At 37.2% G+C, this 26,645-nt stretch overlaps 1 protein-coding gene across 1 annotated transcript; it reads left to right on the top strand.

Annotated features, from left to right (window-relative positions):
* Positions 1-260: 260 nt before the first annotated feature.
* On the top strand, positions 261-19,972 carry LOC18429360 (serine/threonine protein phosphatase 2A 57 kDa regulatory subunit B' beta isoform). The gene is made up of 5 exons (XM_006838646.4): positions 261-458; positions 574-641; positions 797-2,199; positions 15,706-16,036; positions 19,465-19,972. The coding sequence occupies exons 3-4, from the start codon at positions 967-969 to the stop codon at positions 16,033-16,035; spliced, it is 1,563 nt and encodes a 520-aa protein (XP_006838709.1). The 5' UTR covers positions 261-458; positions 574-641; positions 797-966; the 3' UTR covers position 16,036; positions 19,465-19,972.
* The last annotated feature ends 6,673 nt before the right edge of the window (positions 19,973-26,645 follow it).

Genomic DNA, 26,645 nt, shown 5'->3' on the forward strand with positions numbered 1-26,645 from the left:
TATACGACTCGCGTTCGATAGCTCATAATATTGCTCAAAGTTGGAATATAATCCGTTCGTTCTACTCTCAATATCCACAAAACTGTAATGTATTTTTCTAAAATTCGAGGAATAATCATCCCCTGTCCCTCTCTTTACGCTCAAAATTCAAGTAATAATTATCTCTCTCTCACTCACTGTCTCTTTCCATTCTCCATATTCGACTAATAACTCTTTCTCTCTCTTTATATTCACGGTTCGAGCCTAGTCTCTCTCTCTTCATGGACGAAGTTTTTGTTGGGTCCCCTGGTCTCACTCTTCTCTCATCTGGTTTCGTTCCTCTGTCGTCCTTGTTCTGCTCAATTCTCCTCTGAAACCCTTCTCTCTGTCTCTGTATCTCTCTCTCTCTCTTTTCCCATCTTAGAGAAACGGGCATGTGGATTACCCCGAAGTACAGCGCGGTTTCGCTTTCTGGCCCGGTGAGTTTCGATTTGAATCCATAAGTTTCTGATCTTCTTCACTTGTACGCCATTTTATCTCTCTAGAACCATTTCAATGTTTTGAAAACTAGATGTTTTTTTTTTTGTTGGCCAGTTCTCACGGATGGTTCCGGGCTTTGTCTTTTCTGAGGCTGAGCTTCGTGATGGTTCTCTCCGGCATTCGTACCTCTCTCTCTCTCTCTCAATTTTGTTTGAAATGCTTTGTTTTGTGTGTTGGATCCATGGAGGTTAGGTTATTTAGAAAGTAGAAGCTATTGAGATCGTTAAATTTTGCTCGAATTTAATTGTTCATATTTCCTTTTCCTTCTGTGAGTTAGGGCTTTGAGGTTAGAGGCTCTCAGCGCTTTCATTGGGTTCTAAAAGATGAATGGACTATATAGGGTTTCACATTTCACGGGGTTTCTGGATTCTAGGGTTTTGTCTGTGTAATCTGTGATCAAAGAGCCTGAAAGTTGGAGAAGAGAAAGGTTAACATCCTGAATTAGGGATGTTGAACAAGATCATAGGAAGGCGAACACATCGCAAGCTGCCTCCGAAATCAGACCCAATTGAACCAGCAGTGTTCTCTTTTGCCTCCTCTGAGAGAGTAGGCAGGCCTTCAGGAAATTCATCGAATTTTCGTAACTCTGGGTCAGTTTCGAACCCTAGCAATGTCTCTTCATCTGCTAATAATGTTCCAAGGTTAGGTGGTAATCCACAAATTGGGGGGCAAGCAGGTGGTGGAATTGATAGGGGTCTGGTTCATAATGGCACAGTTGGGGTCATCGAGCCATTGCCCCTCTTTCGAGATGTACCAGTTAGTGAACGCCAGGTCTTGTTCATTCGGAAGCTTCAGATTTGTTGCATATTGTTTGATTTCTCTGATACTCTGAAGTCAGTGAGAGAGAAAGAAGCAAAGAGGCAAACTTTGCTCGAGCTGATTGATTTCATACAATCTGGATCAGGAAGAATCACTGAGAACGTTCAAGAAGAACTGATAAGAATGGTCTCAATCAATATCTTTCGATGCTTGCCCCCTGCTTCTCATGAAAACACAGGAAATGAAAACACTGACCCAGATGAAGAGGACCCATATATTGATCCTGCTTGGCCACACTTGCAATTGGTCTATGATCTACTCCTTCGGTATGTTGTCTCATCAGATACTGATACAAAGATTGCAAAGAGGTATATCGATCACTCATTTGTTTTGAGACTACTCGATATTTTTGACTCTGAGGATCCTCGAGAGAGGGAGCATTTGAAGACCATATTGCATCGCATTTATGGAAAGTTCATGGTGCACCGCCCCTTCATTCGAAAAGCAATCAATAATATATTTTTCCGATTTATTTTCGAGACTGAGAGGCACTGTGGAATAGGTGAGCTTTTGGAGATTCTTGGAAGCATAATAAATGGGTTTGCGTTGCCCATGAAAGAGGAGCATAAGCTGTTCCTTGTTCGGGCCCTTATCCCTCTCCACAAGCCTAAGTCAGTGGCTCTTTATCATCAGCAATTGTCCTATTGCATTACCCAATTTGTTGAGAAAGATTACAAGTTAGCTGATACTGTAATCAGGGGATTGCTGAAGTTCTGGCCGGTGACAAATTGTCAGAAGGAGGTTCTTTTCTTGGGTGAGTTGGAGGAAGTTTTGGAGGCAACCCAATCTGCAGAATTTCAGCGATGCATGGTTCCACTTTTCAGGCAAATAGGGCGCTGCCTTAATAGCTCTCATTTTCAGGTATGAGGGAAATTCTCTGAGCTTCATGTGTCAATGTTTATTGCTTCTTTTAGTAATGTCTGCGTAATTGTGCCTTTTTTTTCCTTTCATATTATGCTGAATCTGTAACTGCTCTCTGTGGGTGGTTTCCTTTGGTGTTAATTGTTCGAATTTCATGATAATTGTTTGGTTCAATGTTGTGTACTGATTCATTGGATGAGGAAATGTTGATTTTCTTAGGCAGTTTCAGCTAGAGAGTGATGACATTTTATTGAGTTATATTATAAGGTTGTGTTGGAGTTTCTTTGTAGAGCAAAATGTTTGCTCTGTTGTTTATGGTACTCCTTTCTTTATGCTGATCTTCTGGTTTTCTTTAGTTGATAAGTACTCTTTTATTCATGTGATTCCATGTTATTTATAGGTGCACTTGTCTCTTATACATTTTAATAAAGAAAGATGTTTGCTTGTTATTTGTTGTATCTTCTCAATAAGTACTCTTTGAGAATTCCATCCCTTTCATGGGATTGTTGAGTCTTTAAGTGCGTAGAAGGATATTGGATTGGTAGTTTGAAGTTCGTAGAAGTTATTTGGTATTTAAAATACTTTTAAAGAATATAATTTTAAATATATCAGTACAATTAATTGGAAAAGGCTAAAATGATGACGATGAATCTTGAATATGTTAGTCCAACCATTTATGGCACACCTAGTGATCTAATGCAATCATAATCCGATTAACATACTTGACTCTAGTTCATGAGTAGCTTTGTTTGGTCAGGAATGCTTTGGCAAATATGATATGTTACCTGAATTGAACTACTTTGTGAATAGGGTTGCTTGCGTTGGATGTGACGATTACTGGTTAGACACAACTAGCTAATTTTTGAGGAAAATCATCATCATCATCATCCGAGCCTTATCAAAACAATTTGGCATCGGCTAACAAATCATGTTCCGCCATTTCGCTTTATCAAGGTCATATCCTCAGTTAGATCATAAGTCACCATATCTCTTCTCACTACTTCTATTTATGTCTTTTTGGGCATATCCCTTGCTCTTTTAGAGCCTTCTACTTGTACCAAGTTACCCTATTAACCGGTGCTGTTATAGGTTGATGCTGCACATGGTCAGACCACTTAAGTCTACTTTCCCTTCATCTTATTGCCTCTTGGAGCTATCCCTTAGTTCTCTCGGATGTATTAATTTCAAATTCTATCAGTTCTTGTCTTGCCTTTCATCCATCTCAACATCCTCATCTCGACCACGCTCATTCTATGGAAATGTGTTTCTTGACTGCCCAACATTTGGTTTACCTAGAGGATAATTGCTGAGTAACAACAATTTAAAATATTCATTCTAATGTAAATACCAATAATTTTTTTTGAAATTTTTTATTTGTATATTCTAATGTAAATAATAATAGATTCCAATCATTTATATTTTTTTGAACATGGATACCTATATCTTGTAGAGGAAAAGCTCTCAAGTTATTTTGATGGGATTTCCTATTTAGGTAGGAAATGCTTTTCTTAACTTTTGGTAGATAGTTTTTTCTAAATAGTGTTGAGTTGCAATTTCCAATTTTTTTTGCTTTCGTTCCAACTTCTTCGCTCTATTTTATTTTATTAAAAAATGACTTTTCATAATAAATGAGACAAATTTTAAGTGAAGTTGGGCTTCACATTGTTTAGCTAACTATTATTATATTTTAGTAGAATAAATTAAACTTCAATGGATTATTTTTTTGCAGTTTGTTTTTACTTTCATTTGATATTATTTATGTAATAACTAATTTCTCATATTTATGTTTGTTTAATTTTTTATCTTTCGCAGTATTTCTTGAATTCCTATTTTATATGTTGTTTTTTCTAAAATAGATACTTATTTTGTTGACAAATGTATGTAGTTACTAGTTAGTTTGATTCGAGTTCCTATTCTGGTAAGTTATTTTGGTTAGAGTTCCTATTCTGGTAAGAGCTCCTTTTTTAACTACTCATAGATAAAACTTTTTAAAATGTTTTTAGGTTTTTTTTTTTTTTCTATTTATTTATATCATTCCAATTCTTTAAATATAGTTTTTCTATTGAAGACAAATTTTAGATAATAAATGAGACAGAATTTAATTGGAGATAGATATGACTTTTTTATGGCTAACTGTCAGTAGACCTATTTAGATGCATCCAGAGAGAGATTCTAGGAAAATGGGAGGCAAAAGGAGATGGGGCTTGTAATTCAAAGTTCGTGCTCTATCCTTCTCCCTTACATATATAGATGGCATGACAGATTGCTATGATGAATTTTGCATGATCAAGGAACGTTGGCCAAATATCGTTGATGCTAAGTTGTCCACTGTATGTCACATGTTTGCAACAATGAATATCTGATTATACTGCCTTGTTCATTATTAAATGTAAATATTGATGTGTTATCTTGGATGGACTGTCTTGCAATAGGCAGTGTCCTTGAGTTCATGTGCTCCTTTTTAGGATCTATTGCCGGCACCTGGCTCTTTTCCATTTGGGGTCTTTTTAATTGATGGAAATGGCCGATACAGTGTCGGCTGTTTTGAGATGGTCCTATGTCTTGGTAAGGAAACAATGTGCTTTGTCAGTGGGATTGATTGCTGCTATCATTTGGTTACATAGTAAACATATAAAGTAATGAGCATGGTACATGGGAAATGTCAAAGTATTTGGAGATTATCCCCAAGCAACAATGGTTCCTGGCCTGCTCAGAATTGGGATCTATGTTTGCTGCCTTTAGGCTGTGGTGAAACATGATCCAGTAATTGACTAGTGACTACGATCTGTTTCATGAGGTTTGTGATATTCCATTGATGTCTTGTCTGTTTAACCCCATTCAATGGTAATTTGGTTTTGTTTTGAACAAAAGTATGATCGCCTTTTCTCCCCCCTCGTAAGCCAATGCCAAATCCCAAAGAGGGCATATATTCAATTTTTGTGCAGGAGCATGTACAGGTGCACCGCTGCTGTAAAATTTTGTGGTGAACATGCTGTGGATTTGGGCTCTACATGATAATGGCTGTCAAAACTCAAAAGGTCAAAGAATGTTCCCTGGCCATATGATTTGGGAAAGAGTACCTGATTTACTAATGACAGTTCTGCCCTTAGGGCTTTTAGGAAATGAAAGACTTTGGTTCATTATGACCTCACGACATCCATGCAATCCATTTGATGAACACGTTGATTGTCTTTGTTGCCAAGAAATTAAGTGCTTAGGATATGTCCAAAAACAAAAAAGAAAAAAGGAAAAAAAGAAAGAAATCAAATGCACAGAGTGTGGGTTGTTCTGCTCAACTTGTAAGGAGTTGGACTCCATCGAATATAGAAAGAATGTAAAAATGTGCTTATGACTTTCCGTGATTTGTTAGAAACTCAATCTGTAGAATATGTCATGTTCATCCCCGTCTAGTTTTCTGGCTAAATGCAACACATAATGTTTGCCTCTTGCATCAGATCTGAGGATTGAGGCATAGTCCAAATCATTGTGGCAGATATAGGAGTTGTTCCGGTTGGCACATAATTATGAGTTTATGGAAAAGCATGGAGCACTTGCAAGTACACGACAAGAATCAACATATGTTACTGAATAACCAGGGGCAAATGGATGGACTAGAAAAATGTGAAAAACACTCACCATGATGCAAAATATGAACCTGTTCTTACTTTGCAATGATCACCTCTTCCTACACTGTGCAATTACACATGAACTGTTGGCACATAATTATGAGTTTATGGCAAGCATAGAGCACTTGCAAGTACATGACAAGAATCAACGTATGTTACTGAATAACCAAGGGCAAATGAATAGACTAGAAAAATGTGAAAAACACTCAAGATGATGCAAATATGAACCTGTTCTCACTTTGCAATGATCACCTCTTCCTACAATGCGCAATCCCACATGAACTGTGGGAAGTCATTATTAGGCTCTTTCAATGGAAGTGGGTGACCCCTCCCTCAGTACCCCATATTTTTACCTCTCTCCACCCCCACCGCTGGTTCAAATCAGGGATCCTCCTTTGGAAAGCCTCAGTCGCTAGATCCACTCCAACAGAGAGCTACTGCATACTCTCATGGGTTATCTTCTGCGGCCACCTAGAATCCCAAGGGCATCTCTCTGGAGGCCGCCTGAGGTTGGGCACTCCAAATTGAACTTTGACGGCAGCTCCCTGGGCAACCCAGGCCCCGCAGGCATAGGAGGACTCTTCAGAAACTATTTAGGTGAGACTCTTTACTCCTTCCGCATCCCAATTGGCCAAACTGATTCCACCACAGCTGAATCACTAGCACTACTAGAGAGAGTCAAGCACTTTAACCACGATTGGGGGCCAAATTTGGTTACTGAAGGTGATTCCAGGAATGTTATCTCCTAGGTGACCAACTCTTCAATATGTCCATAGAGACTTCTTCACATTTTTGACCAAATCCACCACGTCTGTGGTAACTTGAATGTCTCTTGGAGACACATCTTGAGGGAAGCTAACTCCGAAGCTGATCATCTAGCCAGAACAGGAGCCTCATTAAACTGATGACTGATCTTCCTAGCGCACCCATTTCAGTAGCATCCATGACGCAACACATCTCTTGTAATTGTTGTGTATACATATGACCTTCATTGTTACTAGCCCATATTTTTTTGCTTAGTGGGCTGCACTGTATCGTTGTATAGTGCGCTCTTCTTGGGGTGCCATTTTTGTACTCCCTGTATCTCAATACAAGTTAACTTTCTCAAAAAAAATAAAATAAAAAATGAACCTGTTCTCATAGGAGTGAGCAATGAGAGTGCATTATATGAAAAAATAAAGAATTACCTACTATGGATTGATCTGATATATATATATATATATATATATATATATATCGAGTTGCAGTGACCTCAATGTTTCGAGTCATTCCTGGATATGTTGACTGATTCGTCACCAGTGGATCCTGCTGGTTATCATTGGAATTTCTGAAATCTTTTTGTTCTCAGGCTTACTTCTGAGATAGTGGCATTCTAGTATTCAACTCGCCAACTGCTGATGAATATCCTTGATAACTAGACTTCATTTCTTTCTTTCTTAGGGTTTCTATTTAGGAGTCAAGTTATTAGACTCCAGTCAAGGTAAAACAATGGAAGCTGAGCTGAACATGCAATAGTTGAATTGAATCAACTTCTTTCGAATGAAGATTTCAACTATCTTCTGATATATGTTTTTGAGATAGTTTCCTATACTTATGAAGGAAATTCATTTACATCATTCTGGAAATCTAACTCTCTTTCGGCAATAATCTTGGTTGTTTTACGTGCATTCTTCTAAGAGAAGAATACGATTCTTCTGAAATGTCTTGGAGATCTCAGTGTGTTTTTTCATGTTAGGAAAGAAAAATAAATTCTATCAAATGTTCAAAAGCTAGCTACATTGTTTAAAGAAACTAGGTGCCCCGAGGACCTCAGGGCGCACGCCTAGGGGTGGGTGGCCATCCCTAGGCGCTGATACCTGGGTGCCCGCCCAGTGCCCAGTCTTGTGTGGGTGCCCAGGTACTGGGCCCTTTTTCTGTGAATAAAGTGCCCCCTAAGGGCACTTTGGGTCATTTTTGACCCACGATTTTTCATAATAGGCTATTGGGGACAATCTAAACCCCCAAAGTGAAAAACATTGGAATCTAAGCCCCCAAATCTTTTGATTTTGAATCTCTATGAATCGAAAAAAAAATCTGAGATTTCATTTGAGATATCAAGAAACATCCATAAACATTTGACCTATAGGTTTTATGCTTCTCTTTTGTATTTCATCTTCTCTAGTTGCGATCGTTTTCATGAGTATGCCATACTCAGTTTGGATTGGATAGTTGGAGGTTAATACCCCATGGACTTATTTATGTTTTTGACTTTTTTTGCTAAATTTTCAATAATTTGAAGTTTTGAACGTGTTTCAACATTCATGCATATTCATTTGCATGGAAGAACTTAGTTAGAATACATATAAATGCAAAAAAATACAAAATTAACTGGACATAGTATTTTTTGAAACATTGGCTAGCTAAGATTTTTCGTGTAATGACTACATTGACTAAGAAACAGCTCAAGTTCTCATTATGAAAAAAATAGTTGTTAATTAAATTGTGATTTGTCCTCTTGCTTTCAATAGAATTAGTGAAAATAATTGAACAAATTTGTATGTCATCATTGAATTCAATATTTACCATTAATGTTTAGATAAAATAATTGATATCCAAAATAATCGTTCTTTTAATATTTAAATCAATGTTATCATATTCACTTTGCTTTGGCCATCTTCAACCTTTAATAAGAAGCATAGCAAATTACTGGTAGTTCAAATATATTAGTAAAACTTCCAAAATGCCCCTAATGTATTCAAGATATTATGAACTCCACCGTCCAAAATTAAATGAATCTAGACCACAGGGATCAGCATTCATTAAATATATCAGTAAGGTTTCCAAAATGCCTCCTATATATTCCAAATTTTTTGAAAGAATGAAAACTTAATTGGACAATGATCACTCTTGATGGTGTTCGGATGTGGTGCATGCGGATTGCGGATTTTCTTGACTCAAAAGAAATTTCAATGGACAAGGCAAGAATTTTAAATGACACACTCATGCAAGCATTACCAATATTTCGTTAATGTGAAGTAAAATAGTACGCGGTACAAGACAATTACCTCACAATGGAGTTTGGATGCCCTGGGTTGGTTTAGCCAACCCTCTAAGGTCTCCTAGTTTTTTGGTTACCGGTGGAGGTCCCACACTCTCTTATACTCTTCTTGATCGATAGACTTTCAGGACGTGTCCTAATTTCTCCTGCAGGGGGGCAATTGGGATAAGGCTTGGATGATGATGATAAATGTACATTGAGTTTTTCTGGTAAAAAATTGTAAAAGAGCTAACACTACCCGAATACTTTTACCAGCAATCCTTGATTTGATTATTTGAAGTATAGCCGGTTAATCCATGTAAGCTGCAATAAAAGGCTTTAGCTTATGGGCCTGGTAGGCAGACTCCTACAAATCCTACTACTAGGGCTGCCTCATAATTGTTGGGATTAGGAGTGGGACCCGGATCGGGATCGGGAGTGTGGAATCATGAAACGCTAGAAGATCCCTATGGTGGGGAGCGCCACCTGTATGGTGCATATGTTAGGGATCTAGATTGCCAAATGTTAGGGATTGAGATCCCAACGTTTTGGGGATCTTGCTCCCAACTTTAAAAAGTATATATAGCCTAGGACCATATAAACTCTTTCAACTAGCGATCTCTAAGCAATGCAACCAGAGTAAAAGTATAGTTGAGTTGCTAGTTGGCTATAAACTAAGAAAATAATCAGTTTGGTTGTTGTCGTGGTTTTTAAGGTTGGGGTCAAGATCTTTAAAGGTGGGAATCGAGATCTTAATTGTGGGGATCTAGATCCCAAAATTTCAAAATTGAGATCCCTTAAAGATCCCTTTCTCGAAGCGCTGGAGATATTCTGAAATAGAATTGCCACCTATGTTGGGAGATCTTGGCAACTATGGGCTGCCTCAATCATGACCCTGGTGCTCTGGGGTTCGCATCCATGCGTGAAGAATGGCCACATGTAGTGGGAATTTTGGTTGATCTATCCCACCTTTAGTGAGGATAATGCTTTTGGAGAGTTTCTACCCTGTAGAGGATCTGTTATTTTAACAGACCAAACACAAAAATAAAAGGACTGGAATTTGAAAGTGTGAATTTCTTCTTTTTCGTATCCCAGTTCAGTACAATTAACCAATTTGTTATTTATGGTTTGAATGCTCATTTTGCATATTGATTGTTAGACATTATTAGTTGTAATAGGACGGTGAACCAAGATTGTTTTTATGGTTTGAATGCTTATTGTGCATATTGATTGTTAACATTATTAGTTGTAATCTTATGGGTTTATTTATTTATTATTATTGAGGTTGCTTGTTTTTCGAGCTTTGGTTGCTGATTGTGTTACTTGTCTTGTAGCAAACTGCTGTTAACTTTATGACATTGTTCTCTCAAAAAGGACTTTATGACATTGTTAATTTGCTGGGTATCATTCATGATTTGTTCTTTATATTTTTGTAGTCAATTTATACTTATAAATTGAAGCACATTTGCATGTGAATTAACATTAACAAGGTAACAAGTATATTTCTCTTGAATTCTTTTGGTATATATTATGCGCATAGCTAAAGCTTTTGGGAAATTATTAGAAATATACCTTAATTTTTGGCTTATTAGAAAAAAACCCCATACTTTCCTAAATCTCGTCCATACCTTTTTTTTCCACTTTTTGTGTTTTTTTGACCAAAATAGCCTTCACGGTAGTTATATGACCGTGAAGGCATCATGGTACTTAAAATACCATAATGACCATGAAAGGTATCACGGTACTTAAAATACCATGATGACTATGAGAGATATCACGGTACTTAAAATACCGTGATGGCCACAGGGTGTATCATAGTATTTTAACTACCGTGATAGTCGTTGAACATGTGGGCCCGGTGAAGTTTGGTGGACTCGATTCATTTTTTGTTTGGAAATTTATGAAACGAAGCGAAGTGAGAAGAGAGAAAGACGAAAGATGAAAAGCACAATGTACGATTTCCATTAAAACCCAATAATCTTTGGCGGAAGTTACTGGAACAGAAACCAATTGCATAGCAATCCCATTGAAACAAAATCCTTTTTGTTCGAAGTTTCCTTTCTTAAGGAAATTTACTCCAATTTTGCCAGAATTTTAGCAGAACAATTCTTGTGATAATCATTGAAATTGTGTCGTAACAAGTTTTGATGCTAAGCTTTGATGTTTGACTTCTCATATTGGAAAAAACTCTCTCGAACTTCTTATCGAGAGAACTTTTGTTCTAAGAATCAGGGTTATTTAGGTCTTGGATTAGGAGTGAGTAGATAGTCCAGAGTAGAGGGAGAAAGCCCTCCACTTTCAACATTCTGGGGAAGCAATCTAAGATCCTAGTATATGGGCTCTTGAAATGCCCCCTTTCAGCAATTCTCCATGATTTTGAAGCAAAAGCTTCACTCGCTCGATGGGAGCTGCAAAGCTCTTAGATATGTCAGCTGCAACACCACCCATCGCAAAAGCAGCAGCCGTTCTCTAGCCACAAGCCATCCTCCCTTGTGTTCACAGAGCCCATCTAAGACACCCAACATGACAAAATTAGAGAGAGAAAGTCTTGTGGGCTGGTAGGATTAGAGAGATAAAGCCCTATGGGGTGCCATGCTATTAAAACTCGTATTCTACAGGGAACCCATCGTCTGTTGAAGCATATGTTTCTCGGGCAGTATCATCTTCAAGCTCGGGTTCAGAGTGTTCAATCTTCATCACATCTGGGTTATCTAGGGTTCTTCAAAGCTTCAGGGCCATGACCTTCTTCCTCTTTCTGCCTCAATTTCAGAAAGAGGGCAGGGGGGTTGAGGTCGTGAAGGAAAGAGAGTGGAGAGAGGGAGAGAGATGAGCTGTGGTGAGAGAGAGAGAGAGAGAGAGAGAGAGAGAGAATATTGAGCTTCATTTCTTGAATGAAAAAAAGAAGAGGGTAAAACCTCCAAGTTCATGGTTTGGGATTCATGAAAAAAAGAAGAGGGTAAGACCTCTAAGTTCATGGTTTGGGGTAAGACCTTTAAGTTCATTTCTGCAAATGGAAGATCATGCCAAAACTTAAAAAAATTTGTTTTTATTTCTTTGCAACCAAGCTAATCATCAAAATGCATCCAAATCATGGCTCAAGGTGGCATTCAGAAGTGCCCTAAACTGCACAGTGTAGCCATGAAAATCCTAAAAAAAAAGGTCTAGACAAAAAAAGAGCATCATGATACTTAAAATACCAGGATACCTCTCATGGTCATCACGGTATTTTAAGTACTGTGACGCCTTCTGGTGATACGACTACCATGAAGGCTATTTTGGTAAAAAAAAATACAAAAAATGAAAAAAAAAAAAGGGTATGGAAGTGAGTATGGAGTGTTTTTTCTAATAAACCAAAAATTAAGGTATATTTGTGATAATTTCCCAAAGTTTTTTTATAAATTAGAAAATCGATATTGAAAAAAAAAGATAAATAATAAAAATCTGAAAATGATTGTATGACAACTCAAATGACTTATATCATATTATGCGTAAATGGTGATTGAGACTGACTATATATTATATGGATACTTGATATCTAGACAAAAATTATAGAGATAAGTTGATAAATCATTGATGTTTCTCAAAAAATAAATCATCGATGTTGCATTGAACATTACGGGGGAATGATCCTTAGAACCATGCCGACAACAAGAATGTAGGCAGGGCACTTCTAGCCTTGGGATACTCTCCCTTTTGGAGACATACCTTGGGATTCAACAAGCTAACTAAACATGACAGTTTAATCCATGAACTATCTTTTCTTTTTTTTTTTTTTTTTTGAGAATGTTAACGTTTGTTTAATCCATGAACTATTTTGAGAAGGGATAGGATCCAAAGCCTGGAGCTGCTTGCATACAAACTCAATAAAGGCATGATATCTACAGGATCATTACCTGATATTACTCATTTTACAGTCCTTTTTAAATACGTTAATTTTTTTCTTCCTTTCCCCTAGATTACTGCATACCTAATTTCAGGACCTAGAAACCTCCCAAGCATCTTCAGGCCCTACAACGTCAACTATACTGTGGGTGTGGCAACCCTGCGGTCTGTCTCCTTCCACCCCCCTTCCTCTAGTATATAGTCACAAACAATGAAAGAAAGTTCGGCCACCTTGCCGCCTAGGCAGTATGCTCCATGCGGGTGCATCAAGGCACCCACCTAGGCACCCGAGGCGCCTGCCTAGGTGGTCTAAAAGGCGGGCGCCTAGGCGCCGCCTCGAATAGTCGAGACTGAGGGCAGAAAATGCCCCTCAGCCATTGGGTAATTTCGTCATTTCCCCCCTTAAAAAAGGGGGAAAAGGGTTTTGGGGGCCATTCTTCCCCCCCCCTCCCCAAAAAACGTTTTTAGTGAGGTTTTGAGTGAGAAAAATCTTGAAAAAAACAATATTTGAAGATTTGTAGAGAAATCAAATTTTTTTCAAACCTCCTCGAATTCTCGTGAAATTAAAGGATATTCATACCCGATCTTTTTGAGGCTTATAGTGGTTCTAAAAGAGGAGATTTAAGAACCAAAACTTTCTGGTTTGGGCCAATATTGGTTCCATTTCAAGGATATTGGGTTGTATATTTTTTTTGTTCACAACGTTTTATGATATTATTCTTTGCTTTTTGTATTTTTCGTTTTGAAATTTTATGTAATATATTTGTTAACAACTATTTGGATTATTATTCACCAAAAAAAAAACTATTTGGATTATTTTCTCGTTTCGATATTTAGTTTGGGTCTTTGGGAAAGCAATTCAATGGAAAAAGTCCATTGCCCCAAACCGAATGAATATTTTTTTTCTAATTTTATGCATGAATTTACTTATGTGATTCATAAATCATAATTTTTATTCCCATAAATTTTTTTTTATGAGTTAGTTTAACAATTGGTTATTAAGCAAAAAAAATTCCAATTCTATATACAATAAGGATCTGCCCCTTCCCCCATTGCAGGCTGCCTTTGTGTCTGGGCGCCCGCCTAGGCTGCCACATCCACCTTCTTGAACATTGGTCATGAATGGTTGACCGATGGTTCAGACCTCTTTGAATCTTTTCTAAACACGAGCTCTCGCAGTTGTTACAATAAACCAAACATGTTAATTCTTGACATGATTGGTTCTTCGTGATTATCGGACCCCATGAAGCTCAGACCACGAATGGTCAAATCCACCAAATTATCTGATGAAAGCTAAAGATTATGCATCTCTTTAAGGTCGAGGGGTGTCAATTCTGAGCGTGGTGATTTGCTGGGTGATTTCTTGAGAATTCCTATTGAAAATTCAAATGGTCATGTTACTGCTCTTGATCTGCGATAATTCTGGATTCTGTGGTTATGAAGAACTGAGATGGATGAGAGATGGAAAGCTAGATGAGGTCAATTCAATTGTAATAGGACTCCTATCATAAAAAAATGTATCTAGTCAATTTTACACAACCCCCTTTTAGAATGAATTAGATATGCGTATTTTTGTGAAGTGCTAAAGATATGTTGTTAAGTTAAGGAGGCGTAATTTGATGATAATGCTCTTTTTTATGTAAAAAAATGAAGATCCTTTTCAAGTTTATGTTACCCCCCTTCAAAATGCAATTAGATTTTCATATTTTGGTGAAGTGCTGAATATTTGTTAAGATCTATTAAGGAGGTCTGGTTTGTTGATAATATGCTGTATCATTATCCATGATTTGTTGTTCAACAGCCAAATAAGATGATTTATTTGTAACAGTTTGCTAAGTACCATGATTGAAGCAGTATTTTTTAGACAACAAAAGCTAGTTTTTGTTCTTTATGTTGGCTTTGCATGGAATCTGGTGATGAGAAATTTTGTTGCCTTGTACAGTGGAACCTATATGGAGTTTTCTTTAATATCAGGACGTGTATGGGGAAGTTTCTCTAAGTTTTGTTACTTCATGCACCTAGAAATATTGTAAGATCTATCGTTGTATTTAGATTGGGAAGGAGGTAAACTGACATTGGAACATATGAGAAGCCTTAGTAAGAACAAATTCATGAAGAACCTCTGTGGGAACGGGAACTGTAGATAGTTTTCAATTGTGACTTAAAGACTCTTAGTTTTGGAAATGGGAATGCCTCCAAGTATAATGTTGCTGCAACTGTATATTCAGTAGAATTGGTTTGTTTAGGCTGCCCTTTTTGTGGTTTTCTACACTTATATTTTGACCTGACATGGAATTTTGAATATGGTGTATCTTAATTTTAATGCTTATCCGCAAAGCTGACAATTATGAGTCAGGACAATCATGCAGCATCAGACTTTTTTATTGGTGATTGCTCGTGTCATTGCAAAACATTCATTAACTGAGCTTGGTAACAGCTCCCTCTATAAAGCTCCTAAGGTTATTCGAGGACATAGGCTCAATGATGAGGAAAATTCATGTGACCGGAGGCAACATGTAGGACATTGCAATTTAAAATGACTGCTATATAAGTCATTGAATTTTGTGTTATCTTTAGATATTCTTACAAAATCCACCTTCCATTCCCATTAATATTGAAGGGTTCCTTAGCCCCAAAAAACCTACTTTCTTGGGCTCTAGTCATTTCTTGGTTGAGCTTTTAGAGTTACGATCACCTTCCAGCCAAGCCGACTTCAGTTTTTGCTTTGAGCCAGTCTACTTCGTAGCATCTAATCCTAATTCTCTTTTTTTTTGGGTAATTCAATGGGAATGACGAGCCCCTACCCATTTTTGAAATCGTTTGTAGTTTTTGAATGCGTAGGTGAGAATGGAAGCCTAGACCTTAGCTGGGGCACAAGTGGTGCTACCACCACAATCCCAACCCCATTCTCATCTAATTCTAATTCTCTTCCATTTAACAATTGCATATTTTCTGTCTCTCTCTAACATTCTTTCACCTCAGGTTGCAGAACGTGCTCTCTTCCTTTGGAACAATGACCACATTGTGAGCTTGATAGCCCAAAACCGAAGCGTGATTTTCCCCATTATCTTCGAAGCCCTGGAGAGGAACATCCAGGGACATTGGAACCAGGCAGTCCATGGCCTCACTCTCAATGTTCGTAAGATGTTCCTTGAGATGGATAACGATCTCTTCCAAGAGTGTCAACACCAGTTTTTAGAGAAGGAAGCAAATGCCAAAGACCTTGAAGACAGGCGTCAAATGACATGGAAAAGACTGGAAGCTGAGGTTGCAGCCAAATCTGGGGGTGAAGACATGGTGATGGTAAATTAAGGTTTGCCATCTCTACTTTTCTTGTTTTGATTTGTTCAATCGTTTAATATAAATATACATATTTAGCCTTGAAAAGAAAGGAAGGATGTTTGGGATTTTTATGTGTAACCGTAGCAGCCTAATGTTTTGGAAAAGTAATGTAATTTAACTCATCTCATTGATGGGTCTGTATGCCACAGACTCTGAATGAATGCTAGTGAAGATTCTTTCGCTTTTTGTTAGATCGAACGCCATGTTTCCTCACTAGAAAGGATGAGTTTTGGAACCAGACCCACCAAAAGTAGTGCAGGCATAAACCTAACCGATGACACTGGTCCATCAAATTTTTTAAAGGTCCAGATGGGGCCAAAAACACTTGTTTGAACCTGAGGGGGGTTTCCATTTTCTCTTTACTGCTTAAGCTATCAAAAAGTTCGCATAGGATCAGCTTGTGTGCTATTAAAATTTAACCACAAAGTAGAAGAGTGTAGACATTCCTTTTTAAGGTCCCTTACCCTGAAACCTAAAATGTGAGCAGTAATAGAACCCTGAATCCTAAGCGCTAAGCCTGGGCCAATTATTTCCTAAAGCCCTAGGTAAAATAACCTAAAATTGCTTAATGATATATTAGCCATTAGGGATCATACTATGGCAGTAAACCTAAGTGTTTTCTCATCTATAGTCCCTAAACCCTAAACCATACTCCATAGTTTCTGTAGGACTTTAGGAGATACCTAGTAGGCATCTTAAAACCATTAGATTATCCAGAATCAATTTAGGATAAAGAACATTAAGAAATCATATAACAGTTTCAAAAGAAAAAAAAAGAAAAATCATATAAGATTAGAACTGTGTCAAATACAAGTCATGATACAAATATTTCCAAAACAGATCCAGATTAAGATAGGATGCACGATTCCATGTCTCCAGGGTCCCCTGCAATGCCTCAAGTATGTGGAAGGGTTTCCATTCTTGCTTTCATTGCTTCCTCTCCCATATCCGCTTTCATCCTAGAGAGGGTAACTGTATTGCCTTTTGGTTGGACATTTGGCTGGGCCACACCCCACTCAGGGACTCATTCCCCACCCTTTATCGGTTGGCTAGAAACCAGTTATCCATCATTGCTGAGAATTTTGAACCCTCCCCTCGAGAAAAGGTTTGGACCCCTACCTTCAGAAGACCCCTTAATGACTCCGAGTTACCTGATTTTCTTGATTTGCAGACCCTGCTCCACAACTTTTTCCTCCCTTCTTTAGGTTTCAATAAGGTAGTCTGGACCTTTTCCCTTTCAGGAGTGTTTTCTGTTGCCTCTTTTTATAAGGCTCTCCTCTTGTCCTCCCTTCCCCCCGTCCTTTCGTGCCCACGTTGCTGCTAAGGCCTGGGATTCTCTGCTCCCCCTAAAATCACGACTTTTATTTGGGTGACCACCCATGAGAGGCCTTAACTGTGGACCATCTTCAAAGAAGGGGCCTACAACTACCCAACAGGTGCATCATGTGTAAGAAAGAAGCTGAAACCAATGCTCATCTCTTTCTACATTGTGAGATAGCGTCTTTCCTCTGGAACTCTATCCTCCAACTTTTTGGGTGGGTTTGGGTCACCCCTCAGACTGTTTGACAGCTCTTCTCTTCTTACCTTTCACCCTGGGCTAGATCATGTATTATTCTTTGGAAAGCTTATGTGGAAGCCTTACTCTGGACTCTGTGGTTGGAAACGAACCAGAGAATCTTTAGGGGAGAATTTTCTAATCCTGTTACACTAATGGAAAAGGTGAGATCTTTGGTCATCTTTTGGGCAGCCAACTCTAAACCTTTCAAGTGCTTCTCAGTGGTGGACTTCCACCAAAATTGGAAGGCTATGCTTCAGTTAAGGCCTACCCAACTTCCTAGATCAGCCTCTTGGTTACCTCCCTCTCAAGGGTGCATTAAGCTTAATTTCAATGGTTGCTCCCTGGGCAATCCTAGACCTTCGGGTGTAGGTGGCATCTATCGTGACCATGCCGGTCGCACCCTCCTCTCCTTTGAGCATTCCATCTGTAGCTCAGACTCCACCGAGGCAGAGGCAATGGCCCTCCTTCATGGCCTTCGACACATCAACAGGGCCCCGGGAAACTCTCTTGTGATTGAAGGAGATTCTGCCAATGTTATCTCTTGGGCTTATACCCCAGCCGAGTGCCCTTGGAGGCTAGAATCCGTGTTTGACAAAATCCAACATAGGTGCTCCCTCTTGCAAATCGCTTGGAGGCATACGTGGAGAGGCCAACTCCATCGCTGACTCTCTAGCCAAATCTGGAGCTCTAGGATCAAATTCTGTGTTTTTATCCTATTATAGCTTTGTACTTCTGCTACCCTGTTATGGGCTCTATTTCTGTTGCCCTGTAAAGGGTATTACTGCCCTTCAGCACTCCTTGTGGGAGGGCAACCTTTGTATATTCTATTTACCTCAATACAAGTAAACATTCTCAAAAAAAAAGAAGATAGGATGCACACGGCCCGCAAAAAGATGTGAGACACGTCAGCGATGCAAATCATGTCGCGCATGTCAGGAATCAATAACACAAATTTTGTCGTGGTCGATCCAATGGCCCAATTTTTTTTGAGAGTGAAACATGTGAAACCACATAAAACAACATATAAGTAGACCCTTTTTGGGGCCTAGAAAAGCAATTGTGAGCAGTTCATAGGAGTTCAAGAGAAGTTCATAAACCCTTGAGAGATCAGAGATCCCAAGAGAGACCCATAGAGTGAAACACCTGCGCTTTGCGAGAAACCAAGCTGTGCAACTTCATCCTTCATAACCATGAAAATCGTAGAAAACCTTGACCAACCTTATGTCGAGATACTCAAAGCCTAGAAACCAAATTCATCTTAGATCAATCTCGAACCAATTTCAAATAATAACTTTAGGAAATTCTTTCAAGAAAGAGAGGCAAAAGTGTAAAGCAACTCACGGTCTGATATGGGCCCCTGATTCTGGGTTCCTGTTGTCTCTGGCCAATACTCCCACCTCTGGTAAGCAATCTGTTTTTTTCTGATTTATTTCCTTTAAATTACTTTAGAAATAATTGCTTTGATCAAATGCTTATCCAGTGCTCCTGACAATCTAGAAAGGAATTGATCTCTTAGGATTAGTTCGTTTATGGATAGCAAGTCAACCAAGAACAATCTCTACCGATTTTGTTATTTTATATGATTTAGAGCATAAATGAGAAGCATGACAATCTAGAAAGGAATTGATGTCTTAGGATTAGTTGGTTTCCGGATAGCAATTCAATCGAGAACAAATCTCTTCCGATTTTGTCATTTTATATGATTTAGAGCATAAATGAGAACGGATTTTACCCGGCAAACTTCTCGTGATTTGGCTATAAGCAAAAACAATAAAAAAAGTCAAGAAGCTGCATTTTAAATTTATAGCACTCATGATGTGTATGCTATATATTTTACACAGGCAGGAAACCGTCTATTCCCATGAGCGATGGCAGCGGAAGTGATGCCAAGGTTAATAGAAATTCCTAGTTTAGGCTCTGTATTCCATGTGAGCCAAGGCTTAATTGGTCAGCACTTGATGATTTGCAACACCACGTCTTGGGCTCAATTCCTACCAAGCGTAGGGGCCCTATCCGCACTTTCTCATCCAATGAGCCCGAGCTTAATTGGTCAACGCTTGAAGATTTGTAACGCTACGTCCTAGGCTCAATTTCTACCAAGGGTAGGGGTCCTCTCCGCACTGACTCACCCAAAAAAAAGAAGAGGAGGATTGTTCACAAAATGATACTTGTACGTTACGATTTTCGAAATTTTTTGGTTTGTTTTTGTTCAGCATTGCGTATGAAATGTATCAAGAAATTGATGGGCTAAATAAGCCAATTCTAAAGGGGTGCACTCTGGAGAGGAACTCTTCTTAGATTTCATTATCTTACACTCTTAAAACAAAATGCATCAAACCTTTCTTGTCTCATGATGTTCTCTCAAAACAATAATGTTTTAAAGTGAGAACTTCGATGGCTGTATTTGTGCCACGATCACGAGTGAATGCGAATTTTGGCAGGATCGTTTCAAAAAAATAAAGGAAAAGCCAAAAAAAAAGAGATCATCAAACAAGTAAACAACTAATCTTAAAAAAAGAGAGTAAAAACTTAATCAAAACCAATGTTTTCATGGTTCACACCACTTTGATTTCTCCAACCACATTTGAAAGCACGACGACAGTGTTTTAGAACCAAGTGATTTCCAATCTGTCGCTGTGCTTTTGAAAGTGGGTGCAGTTTTATAAGGCCGAGGTTTTAAACAATCAAAAACGGTCTCCTTCAAATAGTGTTGAGGAATGTGGTTTTAATATTGAAAATTTTTATGATAGCCTTAAAATTTATTCACCTTTAATTAATAAAAAGGAAATGACCTTGTGAGACATTCTTATATGTAGGATTTTAAAAGATCACCATTAAATTTGGCACATATTTTTCTGAAAGTCAAATCTCACATTCATGTGATGACTTTTTTAATGAGCATTTACAATTGTATAAAAGTCAAATTTAATGGGGTGGAAAGTTTACATCACACACTAGAAGGGCATTTACAGTAGTAAGAATGTGGTATATGGCAATATTAGGTGGCTACTGGGCAATGGGAAGGACAGTTTCTTTTGCTTCAATAGTTCTTTTGGTTCAATAGATGGTTCGGTGATACATCTCTTTCTATTCTTTTTCTTTATCTTTTTTCTATAGTGATCTCTCCTGCAACAAAAGTTTGACGATTTATTCTCTAGCAATCCTTCTAGGGCTCTTGTCTGGAATATTGAATGCGTCTATAACAGATTGCCTGATCGTGTGATTGTCTAGCTTGAAAGACTCATGCGTTTGCTCGAAGGTGTATATGCCTCACCTAATAGAAATGATGTGGTCATCTGGGAAAGTGAAAGCAATGGTCTTTTCTCAATTAAATATTCTTATAGCCCTTTTTTCCACGATAGACTGCATTGGTCCTTTGAAGGCGTCTATGAAATATGGAAATGGCCTATACCCATGAAGATACAAGCCTTTTTTTGCGTGGCAATGCAGAATAAATGCCTTACGTTAGACAATCTTCGTATTTGGAGTAAAGTATTTATTAATGTTTGTCTTTTGTGTAAGAATGCAGAAGAGATTGGTTGTCACCTTTTCTTACACTGCTCTTTTGCCGATGCCATATGGAAATGGGCCTTTAGTTCGTTGCATTTCCCTCTTATGCTTCTGGCAAATTTGATCTTTATTAGTGACCATCTTCAAATTCCCAACTTACCCCCTAAAGGACTACTTATTTGGAAAATCTTGAGAAGTTATATTCTTTGTCATATTTGGTTGGAATGAAATAGAAGAAGTTTTGATGGTATATGTCTAGATCTTCACAATATTAAAGACAAAATTATGCAGTTTCTCTGGGACTGATTTTCGATCACCAAAGAAAGTCGGGGGTTTCTAGAGTAGAACAAGCTAGTCTCCTTTTGGGTTCTCCCACTGTTGAACTCTTTTAAGCTTAATTTTGATGGGAGTTATCAAGGAAACCTTGGACCAGTTGGACATGGTGGCCTCTTTAGGGACCATGTTGGACCCATTATTTTCTCATCTGCTAGGCGTTGCGGAACCGCCACTGCTAATCAGGCTGAGATTGCTGCCCTCCTTCATAGTTTGGAGATTATTGTTAGCAAGCGCATTAAGGGAACTATCTTTGTTGAAGGGGACTCTCTCAATGTGATAAGTGGTGTTTGTTAGAACAACGGATTCTTTGGATTCTTCACTCTTTGTGGTTGAAAATCATGGACTTATGCCTACGTATTTCTTTCTCTCACATTTTTCAAGAAGCTACTGACTTTGCAGATTGCTTAGCCAAATTTGGAGTTTCATTATCCTCTTTTTCTATTTTTGATGCTCTAATGCCTGTAATTTATGCTCTTTAGCACACAATCAATAAAAGTTCATAATCTTATATAAAAAAAAAAGATCTCAACCCTATCGACACTTACGTATTGTTTATTTATTCATGTTTTGGATAAAGTTTGTATAACTTCAAGGGAAACGATACTAATATATTGTCACTTAAAATTAATAGTACTTTATGATGGGTTCTCAACCGTTGAAATTTTTGGAATTTTAATCATTTTAGAAAAACTAGATTGAGCTGAATATATATAATTAGAGACTCTTTAGCATTGTAATTATTTTGTGTTGATTATTATCGATAAAAGTCAGTAATCTTTTGAAAAAAAGTATAATTGACACTATCACACATCATATAAAAATATATAAATTTTTTTTTTCAAAAATTTAAAATGATTGAATTACCCCCACAATATTTCAGGGTAGTTTGGTCTTTTGGGGGTTTGAGAAATAGTATTTTATATTTTTCAGCACCCTCATATATAGTACATACACCCAAAATATTATTTTCATCAAAATTGTAGAAAGATATTAAAAATCTAATTAGAAAGATACATTTTCAACCATTTGATCAAGATCTGACAATGGGAGCATAACCTAAATTACCATTATTTTTTGATGATAACTTATTGGTAGTTTTTTTTTCTAGGGAAAATACTATATATATCCTTTATATTTATAGTTGTTATGGGATTATCTCAATTTTTCATTACCTATACCCGTTTTTTCACATCTTAACAACTTTTTTTTAAAAAAAAAAACCAATTTTTGGTTTTTGAAAACCTGAAAAACCGAAATTGAATTTTTGTTCCCATCGTTAACGCCATTTCCCCTGCTTCCCTAAAGAGTGGATCTATAAGAGAGAGGAGAAACCCTAGAAGTACGTTTTTATACTGATTTTGCCGAGAAACTACTGATTTTGCCGAGAAACCTAAATTTACACAGAACCCTAAACTTCTCAGGTTTCTCTTGAGATAATCCGGAAAGATTGTTCCTGTTGGCTTCTCCCAATGAATCACAGAGAAATTCTATAAATTTGGAGGTTTTATATTTATTTTCTCCGGATAAACCCTAAAGTCCATTATTACATTACAAAGAACCCATTCTCTTATATCAAGGGAAAGGAACTCTCCTGCAACTAAGGGCCTGCGAAGTCGAGAAGATGGGCAATGTCTTTGTAGTTTGTACTAACTCTAACAGGCGACGACGAACATGAATTCAATCCATCTCATTGAAGACATAACAAAAGCTCTGGACTTTGTTCACGCGGCTACTGGTCCGAAAGCTCTAATCACCACAAAAGAAGGCAAGTAGTTCTCTAGTGGCCTCGATCTCAAATGGATTGAGCAAAACTCAAATGGATTGAGGAAAACCTATCATCTAGCCTCAAAACCATTCAGTCTAATGTGTAAAATGATGAAACTAGGGTTACCCACCATTGCTGCAATCTATGGCCATGGATAGGAACATGAATGAGGTTTAACGAATGGAACGTAAATTCGGTTATTGTAAAATCGAATTGTAAAACCTAAGGTAGGTATTTCTATCTTTTTTTTAAATTTTTTTTAAGATCATGAGAATTGGGTATAGATATAATACCTTGATAATCCTGTAATAACGGTAAATATAATGAATATATGTTTTTTTTTTTTTTTTTTTCTAACTTTAAAACTTTAAACTATAAAAGTGATGTTCACCTAAAAAATCCTTTGAAAAGGGTAGTTGTTAGATTCACTTTGAAGCTTTTTTCGGTTTGGTAAGAAAAACAAAGCAATTTGATACTTCGGCTAATTTAGGGTAATACTTGATACATTTTTTTAATTTAATAAATAATTTACATATTTATATATAAACATATACTAAAATAATGGAACAATAAAAATAGAGAAAAAATATTTTTATATGGATATTTCTTTGGTTCGGCCAAAGAGGCTGAAGCTTTAGCCCAATCAACCCGAAGCGGCCTGAAGCTAACCAAAGCGAAAACACCAGGCTTCCCTTTGTTTCGGTCTAGGCATAAAATCTGAAGGTTTCGGCCCCTTCTGCCGAAGCATAATGAATTCGACAACACTAGTTCCAACATCGAAAAAACAATATAAAAAATAAAAAAAATAAAAAAAAATTTAAGTTTAAAAAACAGTGCATCTTATATAACACGCTATCTTGATCGTCTATTTTCAATATTTTCAAATATTTATAGTTTTGCCCAATTTGCACCGCTTTTAAAAGTTTAAATTTCATTAGGGGGTGAAAACAGATTTTCAAGCCATCCCATATACCACAACAAAATCTTCAACAAGGTCTAGGGGTACACCCGACTTTGATTGTTTAAGGTCATCCCCTTCTGTAAAACGCACCCTTTATGTTTTTTTTCTCATTTATCTTGTGTCCACATTTTAGATGGTGATGGTATATAAGTTTTCCATACTTATAATGTGGACAGCATCCACCAGCAAACCAAATGATGCTGGGGTGTTGACTCTCTATCTCTTGTTTTCTTTTTTTAATTCCTTGGTCCCCAGTCCCCACTCTCAAATTGCCTTAAAATTGTGAATTGTGGAACATTTTGCTAAGTAAAGTCACATATTTGACTAAGTCTTGCTTTATCTCCCACCACCACAAGCCTATGATGGATAGTCAAAGTTTCCCAGTTGAGGTTTGACAGCTCAAAGAAAGAAGGTTGCTCACTTAAACTACTGAGGAAAAAGTTGGTTTTCTCAAAATCTAATAGAAAAGTGTGTTTCGAGTTTCACCGATTGATCATCTTGATCTCGAGATACGTGGATAAAAAAAAAAGAAAAGAATTTTGAATCTTAAAAATAGTTGATCTTATAATAAGTTATCTGAACCGCTTATTTTTAAGGTTTTCAAGTATTTATAGATATGCTCAATTTGTATCATTTTCAAAATTTTGAATTTTGTAATCGGCGATTGAACGTGAGTTTTCAAACCAATATAAGGTTTTTGACACCGAAACTGTGTCTTTCAATAAAATTTAGAGATGCACCTTATTCATACAACAAAATTTAGAAATGTGCCTTACTTGTATTCTATGTACAGAAAGACATATAGAGTACATCTTTTGGTGTCTAGTAGGGCACTAATTAATTCTTGAAGTGCATAGATGTTTTGGAAATTTTGTAATGGCCGTCAGTTTTGAGCAATATTAATGAGAATTCAAGCTAACATTAAAAAAGAAGCTATATTTGTAAAGAGATCGTATACTATAAAACATTTATCATGGTTACACAGAGGCCACAATCACTCATAGTCATTAGATATCAAAATAGATATCTTGAAGTGTGCCATGAAGTTTGAAGAGTTTTATTTTGTACTTTGAGTCTCACACTTACAACCATCTAATGAAAAATCTAACGGACATGAGTGTCTCCGCTCATGTGGTTTACTTTGGAGCATATACTTGTAGCATATGGAACCATCCTCCGTCTATGCGCTCCATTCCCATTACATTTTCAAAAGAGAAAATGCAATGTGTTACATTTTGAGTGAGTGTTTGTCTTAGTTTCATTAAATTAAAATTTAAGTAACAAAATTTTACATACTTGAGTGATAGTACCAGACTTCAAATCCTAAATCACAGTTCAAGTACGATTTAATAAGGGATTGCAGACTATAGGACCATTTATTTACTAAGGTCACATTCACCATAGTTGTCAGGTATAAAATGGCTGACTAAGATTAGATAATTTATTCTCACAAATTATAAGGATAATTTCTTTGGATTTTATGCAATGTCATGACACCTTTTGATATTGCATCGGATAGCTAAGGTTGATTATAATTTTCTTATAATAAAAATAAACAATTAATATTATAGCACACTTTCCCATAAAAATATCTTTTAAAGAAAGCTTATACGGATAACAATGACAAAATCTGTAGTGGATAAAACAAAGTTTATACTTATTGTCTATAGTGTATAGAAGGAAATTTTATTAAGATTTGAAAAATATTACCAGATTCGGACCCAACTGGACCTGATTGGACTCGGACCCATACCCAAATAGTGTTCGGGTCACTAGGTCCAATTTTTTGACCTACCCAAACCCAAACCCGGATCGGTCTACCTTTCGGGTCCCGGGTTAGTCCGGGTCCATTGCCACCCCTCTCTCTCTCTCACTATACAAAGCCAATCAAAGCGTGCAAACTTTTTAATTGGGGCACTTATAAATGAAGATGGCAAAGTCGCTAGAATGGTCCCTCCCCGGTCCCCTCTAAGCATGGAGGCTTGCTCGGGTTGGTGTTCACATTGATTCATTTGTGCACCTCAGGAAAATGACCACCTTCATCGTTGAGGATCACTACTTTTTGACTCTATTATACATGTGGGCACTCTTATCGCTCTTGTCTTTCCTTGAAATTCAGATTCGATATCGTCCTTTTTGTGTCATCCATATTGCAAGGGTGTAGTTTGTATAGAGCCGAGGCTCTAAACAATCAAAGTAGAATGCACCTTCAAATAGTATCACGAAATACGGTTTCAATATTAGAAATCTTTGTGATAGCCTCAAAATATATTTTCATCTTTAATTATAAAATTTAAAGCTTAAAAAATAGTGTAGATAAAGCAGATCTATGAAAACTAGAAAATTTTGAAAATTGATGGTTAAAAAATGTGTTATAAGATGCACTATTTCCAAAATTTGAAATCCATTTTTTTTCTTATGTCCGTATATCTTGATGTCGAGATGATCAA

Source organism: Amborella trichopoda, chromosome 3 (genome assembly GCF_054954075.1).
Source record: "Amborella trichopoda isolate Santa Cruz 75 chromosome 3, AtrichopodaSantaCruz75HAP2 v2.0, whole genome shotgun sequence".
Classification (NCBI taxonomy): domain Eukaryota; kingdom Viridiplantae; phylum Streptophyta; class Magnoliopsida; order Amborellales; family Amborellaceae; genus Amborella; species Amborella trichopoda.

Coding starts and splice junctions, on each gene's coding strand:
- LOC18429360 (XM_006838646.4), top strand. CDS start 967: ATGTTGAACAAGATCATAGGAAGGCGAACACATCGCAAGCTGCCTCCG. Junction 2,200..15,705: donor TTAATAGCTCTCATTTTCAG/GTATGAGGGAAA, acceptor CTTTCACCTCAG/GTTGCAGAACGTGCTCTCTT.